Below are 19,887 nucleotides of genomic sequence, written 5' to 3'. Positions count from 1 at the left end.
CGTTTTCCACCGGGAGATTTAAATTTCAGAACCCTGGAGCCGCCCCATGGAAGCCATCTTCTGGACTCTTTTGAAGCGTTTGTTTTCGCTCTCTTAAGGACATGTCAGTATTGTTATAGTAAGAAGTTTAAACTCAATGTGAAACTGCTAAAGTTCCTTTTGTTTTCTTCTTTGTTTTGTAGACTGATCGGTCGGGTCACACCCTGATGTAGCCTGTCGGTGAGACGCTGGCCTCCGTCGGTGTGCCGATCAGCTTAAGATAAGTGGTTTTTCCTCTATCTGTTTTTGCATATGTGAAGCATAGTTTTTCTGCTCAAATGCTCATTTCCAAACGAAGGTTTTGCCTGTGAGGTTACCGTCTAACCACCTTTATATCCACTTTTGTGGCGGTGGGAAGGCCTTTTCTGAGGCTTTTTCCTTCTTTTTGAGTGAATTTAGAGCTGTCACCTGCTCCACATTGTCTCTGCAAAACTTTATTATCATAACGTCCTGTGACCACATTAGTCTCCAATTGAAAGTGTTGTTCTACATATGCTAGGTACGCCACTGCTGTAGTTTGAAACCAACATGGGATCTTTATTTGGCTTTGGCAAAACAATAGTTAAAGATTCTGCCATAGTACCTGAAATACAACCTTTAGTTAGTTATGATTGATATAAAAACATATTTATTGAAAATGTGACATAGTAATATGAGTAACATTAGACAAGAGAAAAAAAAATATGGATAAAGTAATATTGTAGCTGTGTTGATAAATGTTTATAAATAGTAAAAGGAAATAAGGTGAAATTTTTATTGGATTGACTTTAATACATTTTGACTAACTTTTGGATTCCAAAACCCCCCTTCCTTAGATCAGGACAAGATACAATAACAGAAGTATGTTGTACTAACCTCTAGAAGACTGAGAGGTAAAAGAGGCCTCAAGGATGACAAGCACATAGTGAAGAGATTAAATGATTTCTTTGCTTCAGTCTTTACCGAGGAAGATGTGGAGTAGATACCAGTGCCAGAAATGGTATTTGATACAGATGAATCAGAGAAACTGAAACTAACTCTGTAATACTGATATATGTAATAGGGCAATTTGACAAATTGAAGAGTAGCAAATTGCCTGAACCAGTTGGTATACATCCCAGAGTATTTTTGGAACTGAAAAATGAACTTCTAGAGCTCTTCTTGGTAATTTGCAATTTATTTTTTAAATCCAGCATGATACCCGAGGATCAGAGGGTAGCCAATGTCATGCCAATTTTTTAAATAGTTTCTAGAGATGATCCAGGAAATTATAGACCAGTGCCAGGCAAAATGGTACAAACTAATATAAATAACAAAATCACATAGGGTTGCTAGATTTTACGATTGAAAAATCTGGATACCCTAGATCCGTCCTGCCCTAGCTCCGCCCCCCCGCTGCCTGCTTTGGTCGGGCAGGATAAAATCCACACATGCGCGGGTGTCACATGATGATGTCACACACACTTCACATGTGCGGATTGCCTCCTGCCCGATGCAATTGAGAGGAGGCTTTTCAAAACCCGGACAAAGTGCTGGGTTTTGAAAAGCCGTCCGGATCCCTGGCCATGTCCTCAAAAGGAGGACATGTCTAGAGAAATCCGGACAGTCTGGTAATCCTAATCATTTTTATTCACTGGCAATGTCCTGAGAAAAACAGACTAGTTAGGGGTACTTGAGGACAAAGTGGAAAACCTTTGAAATAGGAGATGCAAATTAAATTTTAGAAACAGGTATGTAAAAAGACAGACCTGTGAACTTAAATTTGGCATTTCTGAAATGTCTATTGCTTATGTTATAGAAAAGAAATAAGAGGACTTGATTAAGTCTTTTGATTGGTCCTCTGGTTTTATCTGTAATATGTAGACTGTAATATGTAGAATTGAGGCCTGTGAATCCTGGTAGTTTTTCTTATCTGTTGCCTTCTTTTGAATCCCTCTAAATCCTTGTCTAGCTGAGCTGGAACTGCTGCTTGATCGGGTGAATGACCTTGTTGAGTTCCGTATTGATGCAGTATTGCATGAAATGACCACGATACCTCTGTGCAAACTGCCAGAAGAGGAACCATACACCTGTGAGGAATTCCTTCAAACCACTAAGGTTAGTTGTTACTTCCATTTTTACAAGCTTCTTTCATTAAAATGCTGTTTGCACGTAAAGTACCAATAAATTATTCACCCAATATTCAGTGTGCAGCATTTGAGCCATTCACAACCATGAGCTGAACTAACTCTGTATATTCAATGCCGGGACATACACGGCTTCCAGCATTGAATATCCAGGTCTCAGCAGTCATCTGGAAGTTAACTGGGCATCAGTCAATATTCAGACTGGTACCTAGTTAAACGTAAGACTTTTTGCTAACCTAACTTTATGCGGTTACTTAGCTAGTTAGCAGACTAAAAATTGCCACTAATAGACTAAGCATACACATAGCACCTCATATCACCCCTAACCTAGTTGGTTAGGAGATGGTCAATTAGTGACAAAATTCAGCAACACTAACCCACTAATTCTATAAATAGTGCCAAAATTTGCATACACAGTTTTGTTCATGCACTCATATTGTGCACATAAAATAATTGAATAACAAGCTAATTAGCAGCAACAATTGGATTTTTAACAAGGAATTATTGGAATTAATTAGAATCAATTAAGGGTTGTGTACATCCATGCCTAAACTTTACACATGAGTCAAAAAAGGGAGCGAGGGAATGGCGGATCGGGGGCATTCCCTTTAATTACATATGTAATTACAGAATTAGGGCCTCCATGCCTAAATTTAGGTGAATTTAGTTGTGGTTCCCGGGCATAAGCACTATTCCATAAACCACAATTGTTTGGATTCAATATATTCAAGTCAGTCCTAAGTGGTGAAGTGCTGCTGTGGAGTTTAACTGGTCAGGAGAACTGAATGCCATATGTAGTGAGGAGAGTACACGTCGCTCAAGGCCCAGCAGACGAGGAGGCTGATCTTCGGGGTACCCAGATGAGGGTAAGAAGTGGCGGGGGGGTGCCCAATCGTGTCAGGGGGTGCTGGATCGTGGAGGAGGTGCCCAATCGTGTCGGGGGGGGGGGGTGCCGGATCGTGGCGGGGGGGGGGGGGGGGTGCCCAATCACGTCGGAGGGGGAGGGTGCTGGATCGTGGCGGGGGGGGGGGTGGTGTCAGATTGCGGGGGGAGGGGGGCGCTCGTAAATCGAGCCATGCTTGGTTTCCGAGGCACCGATTTTGCAAATGTTTTGTTCGTCTTGCAAAACACTCGCAAACCGGTGCACTCATAAACCAAGGTACCACTGTATCTACAAAAGCTTTTACTGTGTGTTTTTGCTTTCAGCGCAATCTTCTTTTCAAGGTCTCTCTTTGCCTTCCTTATTAGCACCTTGCATTTGATTTTCCATTCCTTGTGCAGCTTACAATTATTTTCAGGTGGATCCTTCTTCCACTTTCTGAAGTCTTTTAGCTCTAACAGCTTCCTTCACACCACTCATTAACCACACTGGCTGCCATTTGGTCTTTCTTCCTCATTTTTTAATACATAGAAAATATCTAGCCTGGGCTTCCAGGATGGTATTTTTGAATAACATCCATGCCTGATGTGTTATACAGTAAAGGAAGTGAAAATGTTCTGTGCATGGTAGAAGAGTGGAATCTGGTGAGATCATATCTGATTGTAAGATGACCTGACAGGTATGTAAGGTGATGGCACAAACCATAAGAATATTGTGCCTCTGTATCTCTAGAGCAGAACTTCCTAAATGGTGGGCCAGAACCACAAATGGGGTTACAAAACCTGTTTTGGGGATCATGACCTAGGTGGGATCTCTGCATCTTAGGGGGGTCATACAATTTTAGTTGGCTGTAATCATGGAGTTACAGCCATGAAAGACTGGGAAACTTTGCTCTAGAGAGACTTAGTGGAATGCAAGGCATAGTACAGGAGTTAACTGTGTTAGATCCACTTGGAAACAGTGATCATAACGTGATCAAATTTGAGTTGATACCTGGAGTGACATTGCAAAAAAAATCTGCTGCAGAGGCATTTAATTTTCAAAAGGGAAGCTATGATAAAATGAGGAAAATGGTTAAAAAGAAGCTGAAAGGATCAATTGCAAAGGTTAGGACTATAAATCAGGCGTGGATGTCATTTAAAAATACCATTTTGGAATCCCAGACTAGATGTATCCCACGTATTAGCAAAGGTGGAAAGAAGAGAAAATGAGAGCTGACATGGTTAAAAAGTGAAGTGAAAGAGTCTACTAGAGCCAAAAACCATCTTTTAAAGAATGGATAAAGGATCCGAATAAAGACAATAAGAAGAGACACAAGCACTGGCAAGTTAGATCAAAGCATTGATAAAGAAAGCTAAGAAAGAATATGAAGACAAACTTGCCAACGAGGCAAAAACTCATAACAATTTCTTTAGGTACATCAGAAGCAGAAAACCAGTGAGAGAATCTATGGGACCATTGGATGATCAAGGAGCAAAAGGGGCACTCAGGGAGGATCAGGCCATAGTGGAGAGACTGAATGAATTCTTCCCTACAGTCTTTACGGAAGAAGATGTAAGGGATTGACCTGAACCGGAAATGATTTTCAAAGGTGATGATGCAGAGGATCTGAAAGAAATCTCAGTGAATCTGGAAGATGTACTAAGCCAAATCGACAAGTTAAAAAGTGATAAATCATCTGGACCGGATGGTATTCATCCCAGGGTACTAAAGGAATTCAAACATGAAATTGCTGACCTGCTGTTAGTGATCTGTAACCTGTAACCTGTCACTAAAATCATCTGTAGTACCTGAAGATTGGCTGATGTTACGCTGATTTTTAAAAAGGGTTCCAGGGGAGATCCGGGAAATTACAGTACTGGGCAAAATGGTGGAAACAATTCTAAAAAATACAATTGCGGAACACTTAGACAAACATGATTTAATGAGACAGAGTTAGCATGGGTTCAGCCAAGGAAGATCTTGCCTCACCAATTTGCTTGACTTCTTTGAAGGTGTGAATACACATGTGGATAAAGGTGAGCTGGTTGATATATTGTATCTAGATTTTCAGAAAGCTTTTGACAAAGTTTCTTATGAGAGGCTCCTAAGAAAATTAAAGAGTCATGGGATAGGAGGCAAAGTTCAGTTGTGGATTAGGAATTGGTTATCGGATAGAAAATAGACGGTAGGGTTAAATGGTCATTTTTCTCAATGGAGGAGAGTAAACAGTGGAGTGCCGCAGGGATCTGTACTGGGACCGGTGCTATTTAACTTATTTATAAATGATCTGGAAATTGGAACGACAAGTGAGGTGATTAAATTTGCAGATGACACTAAACTGTTCAAAGTTGTTAAAACATAGGTGGATTATGAAACATTACAGGCAGACCTTAGGAAATTGGCAGACTGGGCATCCAAGTGGCAGATGAAATTTAATGTGGACAAATGCAAAATGATGCATATTGGGAAGAATAATCCAAATCACAGTTACTGGATCTGGATGTCATTGTAGACAATACGATGAAACCTTCCGCCCAATGTGTGGCGGTGGCCAAAACAGCAAACAAGATGCTCGGAATTATTTAAAAAAGGGATGGTTAACAAGATTAAAGATATCATAATGCCTTTGTATCGCTCCATGGTGTGGCCTCACCTGGAGTACTGCGTTCAATTCTGGTCTCCTTATCTCAAGAAAGATATAGCGGCACTAGAAAAGGTTCAAAGAAGAGCGGCCAAAACGATAAAGGGGATGGAACTCCTCTCGTATGAGTAAAAACTAAAAAGATTAGGGCTCTTCAGCTTGGAAAAGAGAAGGCTGAGGGGAGATATGATTGAAGTCTACAAAATCCTGAATGGAGTAGAATGGGTACAAGTGGATTGATTTTTTTTCCACTCTGTTAAAATTACAAAGACTAGGGGGACACTCGATGAACTTTCAGGGAAATACTTTTAAAAGCAATAGGAGGAAATATTTTTTCACTCAGAGAATAGTTAAGCTCTGGAATGCATTGCCAGAGGTTGTGGAAAAAGTGGATAGTCTAGCTGGTTTTAAGAAAGGTTTGGACAAATTCCTGGAGGAAAAGTCCATAGTCTGTTATTAAGACAAGGGGGAAGCCTCTGCTTGCCCATGATCGGTAGCATGAAATGTTGCTACTCTTTGGGTTTTGGCCAGGTACTAATGACTTGGATTGACCACCGTGAGAATGGGCTACTGGGCTTGATGGACCATTGGGCTGACCTAGGTAAGCTATTCTTAAGTTCTTATGTTTTACTAAGCTGCAGCAGAGGTTTCTACCATGGCCTGGAATGCTAAATGCTCCAGTGCTGCTCTGTCACTTATAGGAATTCTATGAGCGTTGGAGCAGTGTCAGAGCATTTAGTGCTCTGGGCCATGGTAGAAACCTCTGCTGCAGCTTAGTAAAACATAAGAACTTAAGAATAGCTTATCTAGGTCAGCCCAATGGTCCATCAAGCCCAGTAGCCCATTCTCTAGTAAAAAGGGGGTTAATTTGAGTAGTTTCTGGATACTGTGTAGGGCTAGCTCAGAGGTATCTGGCAGCTTAGGCAAACTTTAGTCATGCACTCCAACATAGTGCAATGCATGCTGTTCACTTCCCCTCACTGCTCCCCAAGGGGGCTCTCTGGTCTTACCTATTCACTAAGATTGCTGCCTCCTTTAAGATGTGACCTGAGAACAATGGGCCATGGCTTGGTGGCCCAAAGTTCCCATGCTGATGGAATTAACACTCCTTACAAGGTGACTCATAAGCAGCATTATTCTTCTTACATGGTAGTCTGCAACTTGTGGAACTCACATACTGTAGGTTGGTGATTCCCAAGCTAAATCAAGGTGCAGTAAAAGCTCGCCTTTTACCTTGCATTGATAAATACCCTTTAGTAGGGGCCATATTAAAGGTCTGAGCACAAATAGAAACTTTGAGTAATTTTCATATGTGATGAATTTTATCTCTGAACCAAATTTGAGATTATCAAAGAAATGTTTGCTATTCCTGCCATTCTGCAAAGAAAAAAAAAATTGTACAAAAATAATCTTTAACCTTGAAGCAAATCATTTTGTTGTGGAGTTTAAAATTTTTCCCAGAAAGCATAAATATTTGTGCAACAACAACAAAGAAATGTGCCCATTTGGAAGTGCATAGGTAGCATTGAACTTTGCCAAATCCTTATTTTATTTCTACATGTAGTAAAAGCTAATGTAATATAACTTCTCAGTTGATATATGTGAGGATTTGCAATGCTATTGGTGGATCAGCTTAACATGAGAACTTGTATCTTTGGTAGGACCTCTGCATCAAAGGTGCACAGACTTTGCATTCTAAAAGCTCAATGGTGGAGGAAGCAGTGAATGAGCTGTTAAATATGCTATTGGACCTAGACATTCAGTCTAAAGAAGAGGACAAAACATCAGTGACTGCAGGGGGAGAAAAAGATATAGGTGTGGTAAAGGAGAATGGAGGTAAATTACTTACCTGTTTTCAAACATCAACTGGTCCATAGCATTGCTTTGATTCTGCTTTGTGTTGTTCTTTGTTTTCTGGTTTTTCTTGGTATTTTCCATTCACTCACTCATAAGCTTTAATTTGCAGCCACTTGTATTTCTTGTTTTAACCCACTTCCCATGATGACATAGGAACAGCCACTGTTACAAACCACTGTTGTCTCAAAAACTTGGAACATATGCATATGGGAGGTAATTCATAATTACTGTATGTGTCTAATAGAAACCTAGTCTAGGATCCTACTTTCCTGGACAAAACACTCGTTTAACAGGCTAGATATGAGCTTATATGTTTAGGTAATTTACAGTATTATGTTCAGATGTGCTAATTCCATCCATGTTCCACCCACTTCTGAAATATGCACTAAGAACATAAGAACATAAAAATTGCTGCTGCTTGGTCAGACCAGTGGTCCATCATGCCCAGCAGTCTGCTTACGCGGCAGCCCTCTGGTCAAAGACCAGCACCCTAACCGAGACTAGCCCTACCAGCGCCTGTTCTTGTTCAGCAGGAACTTGTCTAACTTTGTCTTGAATCCCAGGGGTTATTTTCTCCTATAACAGCCTCCGGAAGAGCGTTCCAGCTTTCTACCACTCTCTGGGTGAAGAAGAACTTTCTTATGTTTGTACTGAATCTATCCCCTTTCAACTTTAGAGAGTGCCCTCTTGTTCTCCCTACCTTGGAGAGGGTGAACAACCTGTCCTTATCTACTAAGTCTATCCCCTTCCACTACCTTGAATGTTTCGATCATGTCCCCTCTCAATCTCCTCTGTTCAAGGGAGAAGAGGCCCAGTTTCTCTAATCTTTTGCTGTACGGCAGCTCCTCCAACCCCTTAACCATCTTAGTCATTCGTCTCTGGACCCTTTCGAGTAGTACCATGTCCTTCTTCATATACGGTGACCAGTGTTGGACGCAGTACTACAGGTGAGGGTGCACCATGGCCCAGTACAGCGGCATGATAACTTTCTCTGATATGTTCGTGATCCCCTTCTTTATCATTCCCAACATTCTGTTTGCCCTTTTTGCCGCTGCCGCACATTGCGTGGACGGCTTCATCGACTTGTTGATCAGAACTCCCAAGTCCCTTTCCTGTGAGGTCTCTCCAAGTACCGCCCTGGACATCCTGTATTCGTGCATGAAAGTTTTGTTACCGACATGCATCACTTTACACTTATCCACATTGAACCTCATCTGCCATGTCGATGCCCATTCCTCGAGCCTGATTATGTCACATTGCAATCCCCCTGCGTCTTCACTACTCTGAATAACTTCGTATCATCCGCAAATTTAATCACCTCGCTCGTCATGCGTCTTCACTACTCTGAATAACTTCGTATCATCCGCAAATTTAATCACCTTGCTCGTCATACCTATGTCCAGATTGTTTATAAAGATGTTAAAGAGCATGGGTCCAAGCATCGAGCCCTGCAGCACCCCACTGGTGACGCTCTTCCAGTCCGAGTATTGTCCATTCACCCCCACTCTCTGTTTCCTATGCTCCAGCCAGTTTTTAATCCACGTGAGTATTTCACCCTCGATTCCATGGCTCGCAATTTTCCGAAGTAGTCGTTCATGCGGAACCTTGTCGAACGCCTTCTGAAAATCCAGATATACAATGTCGACCGGATCGCCCTTGTCTATTTGTCTGTTTACTCCCTCAAAGAAGTGCAGCAAGTTTGTCAAACACGATCTGCCTTTGCTAAAACCGTGCTGACTGATCCTCATCAGCCCATGTCCGTCAAGGTGATCAATGATGCTGTCCTTTATCAGTGACTCTACCATCTTTCCCGGTAACGAGTTCTTCCCTACCATGAGTCTCTTACCTTCGTAACTCCTTACGAGGTGACTCATAAGCAGCATTATTCTTCTTAAATGTTAAAAAACTCACCTTTAACTATGCATCGATAACTACCCTTCAGTAGGGGGTCATATTTAAGGTCTGAGCATAAACAGAAACTTTGGGTAATTTTATTGTATGATGATGATCATTTTGTGGGCCAGCATCATCAAGGCAGAAGTGAATTTGCATTACTACTGTCCTAGTAGACCCCAAGGATCCACGGTAAACTCAGGAGGTTTGTCAGGGATTGGGATTGGGGATTTAGGACTGCAGGAAGAGGCAGCCTCTTTGGCCCTTCTGCCTTTGGGGTTGGGAGTGGGACTTCGGGCCTTAGGGGTTGAGTATCACATGGTGAATACCTACTCACTACAAGGAGAATCAGGAGGGTTTATATTGGGAGGGTTTTCATTTTGAGGAGAGGTATTGCTGCCGCAGGGAGAGTGCTCGGTGGGGGTGGGGGATGGGGGTAAAGGATGCCATGGGAGGTCTCATAGGGAAGTGGATTGCTGCTACAGGAGGGACTACATACTGGGGATTGTCCTGCCATGCAAAAGATTTGATGCCATGGGGTGATGCCACAGGGCACAGTTCCCCACTGGAGCAGTGATTTTACAAAGCTGTTCCCATGTTTATTGGGGGGGGGGGAGGGAGTGGGCGGGGTGTGCTGAAAGGAAACACATTTGTTTTCCCCACATTCAACTATGTCAAATCAATGCTTGCTCTAGACATGGAAGCGCTTGGGTATGCAGCCCTACATTTGAAAGAGCCTCTTGTGAAAATGTATGAAAGTTCCATGCATCCTAACTTGGAAGTGTGATTCCCTTTCCATGTACTGTCTAAAATCTGCCTCTAAACATATACTTCTGCTAAATATAGGAAGACTTTGAAATGTCTAGATTAGATATTTAGAATTATTCTTAAGACTATATACTGAAAATTGAGTTAAACATTTGTAATGATACGTGGTCTATATCATGGGGCTCATTTTCAAAAAAGGAATGACAAAACTTCCAAGGGCCAATTTTCGAAACTGATTTTTTAGACATCTTGCAGGTCATTTTCCCTTCAGTGTGTCTAAATCTTTAGGGGGCATGTTAGAGGCATGTTTTGGGTAGGATTAGGGAGGCTTTAGGACTTGGATGTCTTGCAGGGATAATGAAACTTTTTGAAGAAGTCCAGGGCATCATCTAGATGTTCGGAGTTAGACTTGTTTTAAAAGTGCATAAGGGCCATAAAAGATACCCAAACTGACCAGATAACCACTGGATGTATGAAGGCATGACCCATCCCACACTCCCCCAGTGGTCACTGACCCCCTTCCTACTTCACAAAGATGTGAAAGAAACAGTGCATACCAGCCTTTATGACAGCTGCAGATATTATGGGAAATGCTAGTAGATCAGCAAGCCTGATGGGCAGAATAGTGAACCATAGAGAGGGGAACTCAGTCCCATATCCCACCCTCTCCACTACATTTATGGTGGAAAGTGTGAGCCCACCAAAACCTACCAAAAATCTACTGTACTGCCATATAGGCGACACTTGGAGCCATAAGGGTTATTGGGGTGGTAGGCAAGTGGGTATAGGTTTGGGGGGGAGTTTTGGAGGGCTCACCATATACTATAAGGGAATTATGGTGAAATGTGTACCTGGTACCCTTTATGTGAAGTTCACAGCAGTGCCCCCTAAGGTGCCCTACTGCTCTGTTGGCATGTCTGTGTGGTCAGCTCACTAAAATGCTGGCCCCTCTCCCATCCAAATGGGCTTGTTTTGGATGTTTTAATTTTGAAAATGGCCAAAAAAGATAGACGTCCTAAGGGCCAGAATGTCTAGATGAGTCTTTTTTTTTTTTCGGGGGGGGGGGGGGGGGGGGAGATGATACCTTGTGGTTTCGAAAATGAATGTTTTCCCAACCTTACTTTTGGATTTCCTATTGAAAATGCTCCTCCATATGCTTGATTGTAGCAGATACTTACATTTGATAGGAAAACTATATCACAAACATTTTCCTTGGAGATGCAGTTGCTACCCTCAGATGGTAATACAGATTATCAAAAATGGTATCTTTTGGAATCCTTGTTCTTCTCAAAGCAGTTACTAATGGTTACATGAATCCCTTAAATTATTTTTTGCTATTAGACTAATCTATGAGTACATTATATGCTGATTATTTATGAGATCAAAAAGTTCTTAAATTTATATTTTTTTGGACCTTGTCAGTATCACTCGGGACTCAGTCATCTCACTGCCCAAAAGCTTTATGCACCAGATCGTCATAGGTCCACTTTTCCTTACTAATATTTTCTGTTTTGCTTTTTGAATGTTTCCACTCTAATAAAGAGTGAAAAAGTAAAACGCTTATCTTAAGTTTAATTTCATCGTTCATGGTTAGGGGATTGCCTGTTCAACATGTTTATTCCACTGGCTTTATCAAGGTTTATGCCCTGGACCTGTGACAATGGCGTAGGCAGTGAAATGATAGAGCCCCAAGTGGTACTGCCATGGTCCAAGTGTAAATTTAAGAACTTTTTGATGTGAGGATTGATGCTGTGGGAATGTTGATTGGCTCCTTGAGAATAAGATGTTTAAATGCCATTCTGAAGTTTGGATTATATGCTGGTTATTGTCATATAGGAAACATTGTAGTCATATACAGTTGCTCAGGAAATTCTCTTGATTATGGTGAAGGTTCCTTTTCAAGGTGATTGATCAGCTTGTGTTATGCAGTGTTTTTAAAATGTTTGGAGTAGCCCTTGATCAGTCTGGTTTTGAGGATATTCATGCTGAATGTGCATGAGAGATCTGTATGCAGTACCTCTATTACAAATAAATCTATCTTATTTATATTCATTGTGGATATCTTAAAACCAGACTGGTTAAGGCCTTGGTTTTTTCTCCCAGTCCTCAAAGACTGCTAATGGAGGACTGAGTGAAAATCAAGGCCTTAACCAGAGAGATGTGTATACAGTAGAAGTTAAGGGGTACTCCAGGACTTGTTTGAGAAATACTGGTGTGGTGGACCTGTGGGTAAACTACTACCCAAAGTAAAAATGACAACCTTCTCTATTACACAAGTTTTTCTGTGCCAAGCCCCAGTAATAAGTTTTTTTCTTTTTTGATATATCTGTAAGATCCTTATTAGCTACCAATCAGATATGGGCATTGAGCCCAGATTCTTTAACTGACGTCAATTTTTTAGGTGCCGGAAGGCACCCAAGTTCAGTAAGAAAAGCTGTTCAAATAATGGTTTTTAATTGAGTTTCAAGGCACCTACTGGTTCCTAAAAAATTGGCACTAGAATTGGGCCTCTCTAGTGCTTTAGGTTGCCTAATGCCACTGTGGGCATAGCTAATGCTGGAAGTGATGCTAGGCAGCCTAAAGCACCTAGGGAGGTGTGACTCACATTAAAGGTAGATGCTGGAAATGTAGGCCTGGAAAACCCTGGCTATATTTTTGGCATCTACCTTTGCCATAGGCGGTTGTTTGATTGATAACACGATTGCTTTTAAGGCAGCCACCGACAATAGCACCAGTTACAGAATCCAAGTCTGGTTGCTGCCCTGGTGTTTATGCACCTTGATTATACTATGAAACAGCCCCAGATGTAGTCTCCCATTGTGTTCTTAATATATTGTCCTTTGTAGCAGTGTTTGAAGTCAAGTATATCCTGGTGGATGTGCTCACCTTGCTCCTCTGAGTATACTCCCATGTCTTCCTTGAATGTCTCAAGATGAGCATCAAGGACATGGACTTTGAGAGACATCCTACAACCCATTTTACTATAATTTTTCACCAGATTCTCAACCAACTCTACATAGTTTTCAGCCTTGTGATTGCCCAGGAAACCCTGAACCACTGTGACAAAACTGTTCCAAGCCGCTTTCTCCTTCCTAGTTAGCTGCCTGGGAAATTCCTTGCACTCCAGGATCTTCTTAATCTATGGTCCGACAAAGACACCAACTTTGACCTTTACCTCAGACAGATTAGGGAAGATGTCTTGAAGGTACTTGAAGTCTGCTGATTCCTTATCTAGAGCTCTAACAAATTGTTTCATTAGGCCCAATTTGGTGGCATCAGCATCTTCCAAGGATCCACCAGTGGTTCCCATTTGACGTCACAGAAAACTTGGTCTATTGTGGCCACCTTTGATAGTGCGCCGTTCTATCCCTGCTGTCTCAAAGGCAGAAAAAGCAGGGAAATCTGCCTTGGAGACCCATTAGGAATGCTGCCAGTTTGAAGTCTCCGATGTCCTCCCAGCTGTACTCATCATACTTCAAGGCACATAGTACGGTCTTGATGCTGTTGTAATCCTCTTTGAGGTGCACTGAGTGAGCCTGTGGAAGAGACAGATACTTGTTCCTCTTGTGAAGCAGCACGGCTTTGATGCTTTTGGAGGAGCTCTCAATGAAGAGATGCCACTCTTTTGGGTTACAGGTGATTCCAATTGCCTAAAACAGACTTGTCACATTGTGGCAGAAGCAGAGCTGATGGTTGAAGAGGGTGGAAAAAGCTTGGTGAAGCTTCCTTTGATCTGTGACTTGCACATTTTCATCCTGCTTCAGCCTAGATGTCAAAAGCTCGGCATTGGACTTGGTGACAAGTCTGATCAAGTATTGAGGATGGAGGAAGAAGCAGGCAGCAGCTGGAAGGAGAGGAAGCCAGAGGGAGGAAGCTAGAAGAGATGAAGACAGGGGAGACAGCGGCGGTGAGGAGCGGGCACCGGCAAGAGTAAGCTCCGCCCACCTGTACCGCATCAGCAACAGCATCATCGCCCGGACTCCCCCTTAAAAAGAGGGGAGCTATGGCGCGAAGGCCACTGCCACGTGGAGGAAGAAGGAGCAGGCAGCAGCTGGAAGAAGAGGAAGCCAGAGGGAGGAAGCTAGAAGAGGAGACAGCGGCGGTGAGGAGTGGGCAGCGTTGAAAGTAAACTCCGTCCACCCGCACCATGTCAGCAACAGCATCATCTCCCGGACTCCCCCTTAAAAGGGGGGGGGGGGAGCCAACGGCGCACAGCTGTTTGGCGCGCGGCGAAGGTGAGTGGCAAAGGTGCTCGCCTTAGCGAGAGCGCCTTTGCGAAGGGCCTTAACGGCTGGGTCACTACATCCAGGAACATAAGGAAAGACAGCAAGGTAAGGAAGTAGCAGGCTCGAAGGAGGGCATACACATACAAGCGAAGTATACACACACAGGCAAGTAAGGCAAAGGGGCAGCAGGCTCAGAAGACAAGGAACAGGTAGGCCCAGGAGGGTTCCATAGCCACACACGAGCAAAGAGAAGCAACAGGCACAGAGGGCGCAGAAGAAGAGCATAAGGACCAAGAGATAAGAAAGGGGTAGGCCCAAGAGGTAGCATACGCGCACCTCAGCAAAAGGGCAGCAGCATAAGGACAGGAAAAGGGAGACTCAAGAGAAAACACACACACGCATACAAGCAAAAAGGCAGCAGAAGAGGGACAGGCAGACTCAAAAGAGAACACACACACATACACGCACACAAACAGCAGAAAAAGGCAGCAGAAGAGGGACAAGAAAAGACAGACTCAAGAGAGAACACATATACATACACAAGCAAAAGGAACTAGCAGGCACAGAGGGCTAGGAAGAGGATGACAGCATGCATGCACAAGCGAAGGGAAGCAGAAGACAAAGAAGGTAAGGAAAAACCAGGAACAGGAGTGAGCACAAAAGCAAAGAGTACAGGGACTTCAAGAGGTGAACAAGAATGGAAGCTGAAGGAACCCTGCGGATGAGCTTCCCAGTATACTGCACGGACTGCCACATGTACAACTACCTCCCCTCGGGGAGGCAGTCGTATGTGTGCGGACGATGTCAGGAACTGAAAAGCTTGAAGAGCGAAGTCAGTAATCTGAAGCACAGGATCCGGGAACTGGAGGGACTCTACATCTCAGAAGACCCGTTCCAGACAGCTGAAGACCCTATGAGAGAGAGGCACATCGAGGAACAAGTCAGGGAGCTCGAAGTTCGTCGAGGATGCCTATAGGAGAGTAGAAGAACAAGAACATGAGCAGAGCAGGAACAAGGAAGATGCACTAAACAGAGGACTAGAACCACCTGACATCAAGGCAGAAGGAACCCATGGAGGAAACTTCCAGGAAAAAGAGGCAAGATCTTACCAGTGCCTAGAGGGAGAAGAAACGAAGCGCACCAAGGACACAGACCTGCGACCGCAGCGGAAGCTGAAAAAAGAGAAATCTGCAGTCCTGGTAAGAGACTCAATCCTAAGGCAGATGGACAGTCACATAGCAGGAGGGAGAGAGGATCGGCTGGTGACCTGTCTCCCAGGAGCAAGAACTAAGGACATAGTCGACAGAATTGAAAGGATTCTGGAAGGAGCAGAGACGGAAGAGAGGGCAGTGATAGTCCACGTCGGGACAAATGATGTCACCAGGAGAGATTACAGCAGGAATGCACTTACCAAACAGTTCAAGATCTTAGGAAGGAAGCTGAAGATGAGGACAGAGAGGATAGCGTTCTCGAAGATCCTGCCGGTACCGAGGGTTGATGTGAAGAGACAGACGGAGCTACAATCAATAAATGCATGGATGAGGAGATGGTGTGAGGAAGAGGGATTTCACTTTGTGAGGAACTGGACAACGTTCTGGGGCAAGAACAAGCTCTTCAGGAGAGATGGACTACACCTGAGCACGGTGGGAACTAGACTACTAGCAAACAACGTCAGGAGAAGAATGGAGCAAGCTTTAAACTAAGAAGAAGGGGAAAGCCGACAATCGACCAGGTGTCGATGATTCAGAAGACAGTATCCCGAGAAGATACTGAATGGGGAAAGTGTTGGGAAGACACTAATGGCACGAAATAGGAGCTGAAAAACCAAGAGAGCCAGACGAAACAAGAGGAGTGTACTACAAGCGGAAGACAAAATGGAACAAAATGAAGGGGAGGATCAAAAGGAGGATAATAAGAACGTACTACAAGGGGATGACAAAGGAGACAATAACCAGGAGTCTGCAGGACAGGTAGGGGACAGAAAGAAAAATGAAACACAAGGGAAGATAACAAGGAGGAAGAAATACCAAGACCTGAACTGCATGTACACTAATACAAGAAGCCTAAGAACAAAATGGGGGAACTAGAAGTCGTGGCCAAAGATGAGAATCTAGACATCGTAGCGATCATGGAAACATGGTGGAACGAGGAAAACAAATGGTACAAAGTACTGCTAGGGTACAAGCTCTGCCGAAGAGATAGGCCACATCAGAAAGGAGGAGGAGTAGCACTTTACATAAAGGACACCATTCACTCAACCGGAGTGGACGCAGCAACGACAAATGACCAACTGGAATCACTATGGGTCAAAGTACCGGGAAGAAAGGGAGACGAGATAAATATGGGGCTGTACTACCGCCCACCTGGGCAAACTGAAGCAAAGGACACATAACTGGGAGCTGAGTTGAGGCGGGAATGCAAAAACGCAAACACCGTAGTTATGGGAGACTTCAACTATCCCGGGATAAACTGGAGTCTTGGAGTTTCAAAATATACAAAGAAAATGGAGTTCCTGGAGGCTGTACAGGACTGCTTCTTGGAACAGCTTGTCAAGGAACCAGCGAGAGGGATGGCTATTCTGGATCTAATCCTCAACGGGCTGAATGGACCTGCCAAGGAAGTGGAAGTAGTGGAACCATTAGGAAACAGTGATCACAACATGATCCAGTTCAAAGTGGAAATAGGAGTGCCAAAGGGGAAGAGAACCATTGCAACAACATTTAACTTCAAGAAAGGGAACTATGATGCCATGAGACAAATGGTTAAGAAGAAACTCAGGAACAGCTCCAGGAAAGCACAGACGGTAATCGAAGTGCAAAACCTATATATACCCAGGTTTAGAAAAGGGTGCAAAAAGAATCAAGCAAAAGACCTGGCATGGATAACCAATAAAGTCAAAAATGTGATAGGGGACAAGAAAAAATCATTCCAGAAGTGGAAAAAGGATAAAACCGAGGAAAGTTAGAAAGAGCACAGGATGCATCAAAAAGAATGTCATCGCGTGATCAGAAAAGCAAAAAAAGAGTATGAAGAGAGACTTGCCAGGGAAGCACAGAATTTTAAACTATTCTTTCGATATGTGAAAGGAAAATAGCCGGCGAGGGAGAAGGTGGGACCTCTGGATGAGGGAGACAGGAAGGGAGTGGTGAAGGAGGAAGAAGAAGTGGCAGACAGACTAAACATGTTCTTTTCGTCTGTCTTCACAAAGGAGGACACCTCCAACGTGCCGGAACCGGAAAAAATCTTCAAGGGGGATCAGGAGGGAAAATTATCATGCATGGAGGTAAGCCTTGAAGACGTACTCAAACAGATAGATTAAAAACTGACAAATCTCCGGGCCCAGACGGAATCCACCTGAGAATACTGAAAGAGTTCACAGACGAAACGGCGGAGTTGCTGCAGCAGATTTGCAACCTATCCTTGAAAACAGGGGTAATTCCGGAGGACTGGAGGATAGTGAATGTTACACCTATCTTTTAAAAAGGATCAAGAGACGACCCGGGGAACTACAGACCGGTGAGCTTAACCTCAGTTCCGGGGAAGATGGCTGAATCATTGATCAAGGACAGTATCAATGAGATCTAGAAATAAATAATCTGATGAGAACAAGCTAGCATGGTTTCTGTAAAGGAAGATCATGCCAAACGAACCTACTGCACTTCTTTGAGGGGATAAGCGAACAATTAGACAAAGGTGACTCCATAGATATCGTATATCTGGACTTCCAAAAAGCCTTCGACAAGGCACCTACTAAGGAAACTGTGGAACCACGGGATGGAAGGGGAAGTGCACAGATGGATCAAAAATTGGCTGGCAGACAGGAAACAGAGGGTAGGAGTAAAGGGACACTACTCTGACTGGAAAGAGGTCACGAGTGGCGTCCCGCAGGGGTCAGTCCTGGGACCGCTGCTGTTCAATATATTCATAAATGACCTGGAGTCAGGGACGAAGTGCGAAGTTATAAAATTCGCACATGACACAAAACTCTCCAGTAGGGTTAAAACTGTGGAGGAATTCAAAGAACTACAAAGGGACCTGAACGAACTGAGTGAGTGGGCAAACAAATGGCAGATGAGCTTCAATGTAGAGAAATGTAAAGTCTTGCACATAGGGAAAGGAAACCCGATGTATAACTACACGATGGGGGGATGGTACTGGGAGAAGGCAAACTGGAAAAGGACTTGGGGGTTTTAGTTGATAAAACAATGAATCTGGCGGCACAATGCGCAGCGGCCTCAAAGAAGGCAAATAGAATGTTGGGCATTATCAAAAAAGGTATCACTACCAGAACGAAGGAAGTTATCCTGCCACTGAATTGAGCGTTGGTGCGCCCGCATCTGGAGTACTGCATTCAATACTGGTCGCCGTACCTTAAGAAGGATATGGTGATACTCAAGAGGGTCCAGAGAAGAGCAACAAGGATGATAAAAGGCATGGAAAACCTTTCATATGCTGAAAGGCTAGAGAAGCTGGGGCTCTTTTCCCTGGAAAAGCGGAGACTTAGAGGGGACATGATAGAAACTTATAAGATCATGAAGGGTATGGAGAAGGTAGAGAGGGACAGATTCTTCAGACTAGCGGGGGCAACAAAAACAAGAGGGCATTTGCAAAAATTGAAAGGAGACAGATTCAAAACAAATGTTAGGAAGTTCTTCTTCACTCAGAGGGTGGTGGACCCCTGGAATGCGCTTCCAGAGGAGATGGTAGGGCAGAGTACGATTTTGGGTTTCAAAATGGGATTAGATGATTTCCTGAAGGAAAAGGGGATTGAAGGGTATAGTTAGAGGGTTATCATACAGGATATTAAATGATTAGGGAATAGAATGTTTTAGGTATAAGATCACTTACAGGTCATAGACCTGGGGGGGGGGGGGGGAGGCGCTGCAGGAGCGGACTGCTGGGCATGATGGACCCATGGTCTGACCTGGCAGAGGCCATGCTTATGTTCTTATGGATCTACAACATCTCCCTCATTCTCTGACTTGCTGCTCTCTTCTGAGGACAACTGCTCTCTCTCTCTGGAAGTGGGTATTTGGAGCTCATGGCAATGTGGCACTGGGACGATGGATGAAGGAATGTCTGGATATATGATTGCAGATGCATGCTTGCCAGTGTGACATTTGGAAGGGTTTACCATGCAGAAGTAGCAGTTTGCTTGAGTGGTCAGTGGGTTCCTGCCAAATTCTTAGGATAGCAAACTTAGGATGGCTCTCTTTTCCCCTCTGTACATTCCTGTAGAAGGACAAAATGAGATTGTGGTAATGAAAAATTTAAATTTAATTCACCTATGACTAATGTGTGCCAGAGTTCTCTATAGTGGAGGAGTGGTGTAGTAGTTAGAGCTACAGCCTCTGCACCCCGAGGTTGTGGGACAGCTAGGGAAAATGCTTGAGTACCTGATTGTAACTACTTAGATAACTTTGATAGGTGGTATATAAATACCTAAAATTAAAAAAACAACAACATAGTCAAAAGCTTTGCTGTAGTCAATGAAGC

General features: G+C 43.5%; 1 protein-coding gene across 2 annotated transcripts in view; it reads left to right on the top strand.

Annotated features, from left to right (window-relative positions):
* DNAH5 (dynein axonemal heavy chain 5) overlaps positions 1-19,887 on the top strand; it is a 598,099-nt gene that overhangs the window by 176,525 nt on the left and 401,687 nt on the right. For both annotated transcript variants that reach the window (XM_033929843.1, XM_033929844.1), the window contains exons 17-18: positions 1,970-2,115; positions 7,309-7,483. In XM_033929843.1, coding sequence (XP_033785734.1) covers positions 1,970-2,115; positions 7,309-7,483 — 321 coding nt within the window. The remainder of the gene's footprint in view (positions 1-1,969; positions 2,116-7,308; positions 7,484-19,887) is intronic.

This window comes from Geotrypetes seraphini, chromosome 2 (genome assembly GCF_902459505.1).
Source record: "Geotrypetes seraphini chromosome 2, aGeoSer1.1, whole genome shotgun sequence".
Classification (NCBI taxonomy): domain Eukaryota; kingdom Metazoa; phylum Chordata; class Amphibia; order Gymnophiona; family Dermophiidae; genus Geotrypetes; species Geotrypetes seraphini.
Note: the sequence above shows the minus strand (reverse complement) of the source record. Positions and strands in the feature narration are given on the sequence as shown.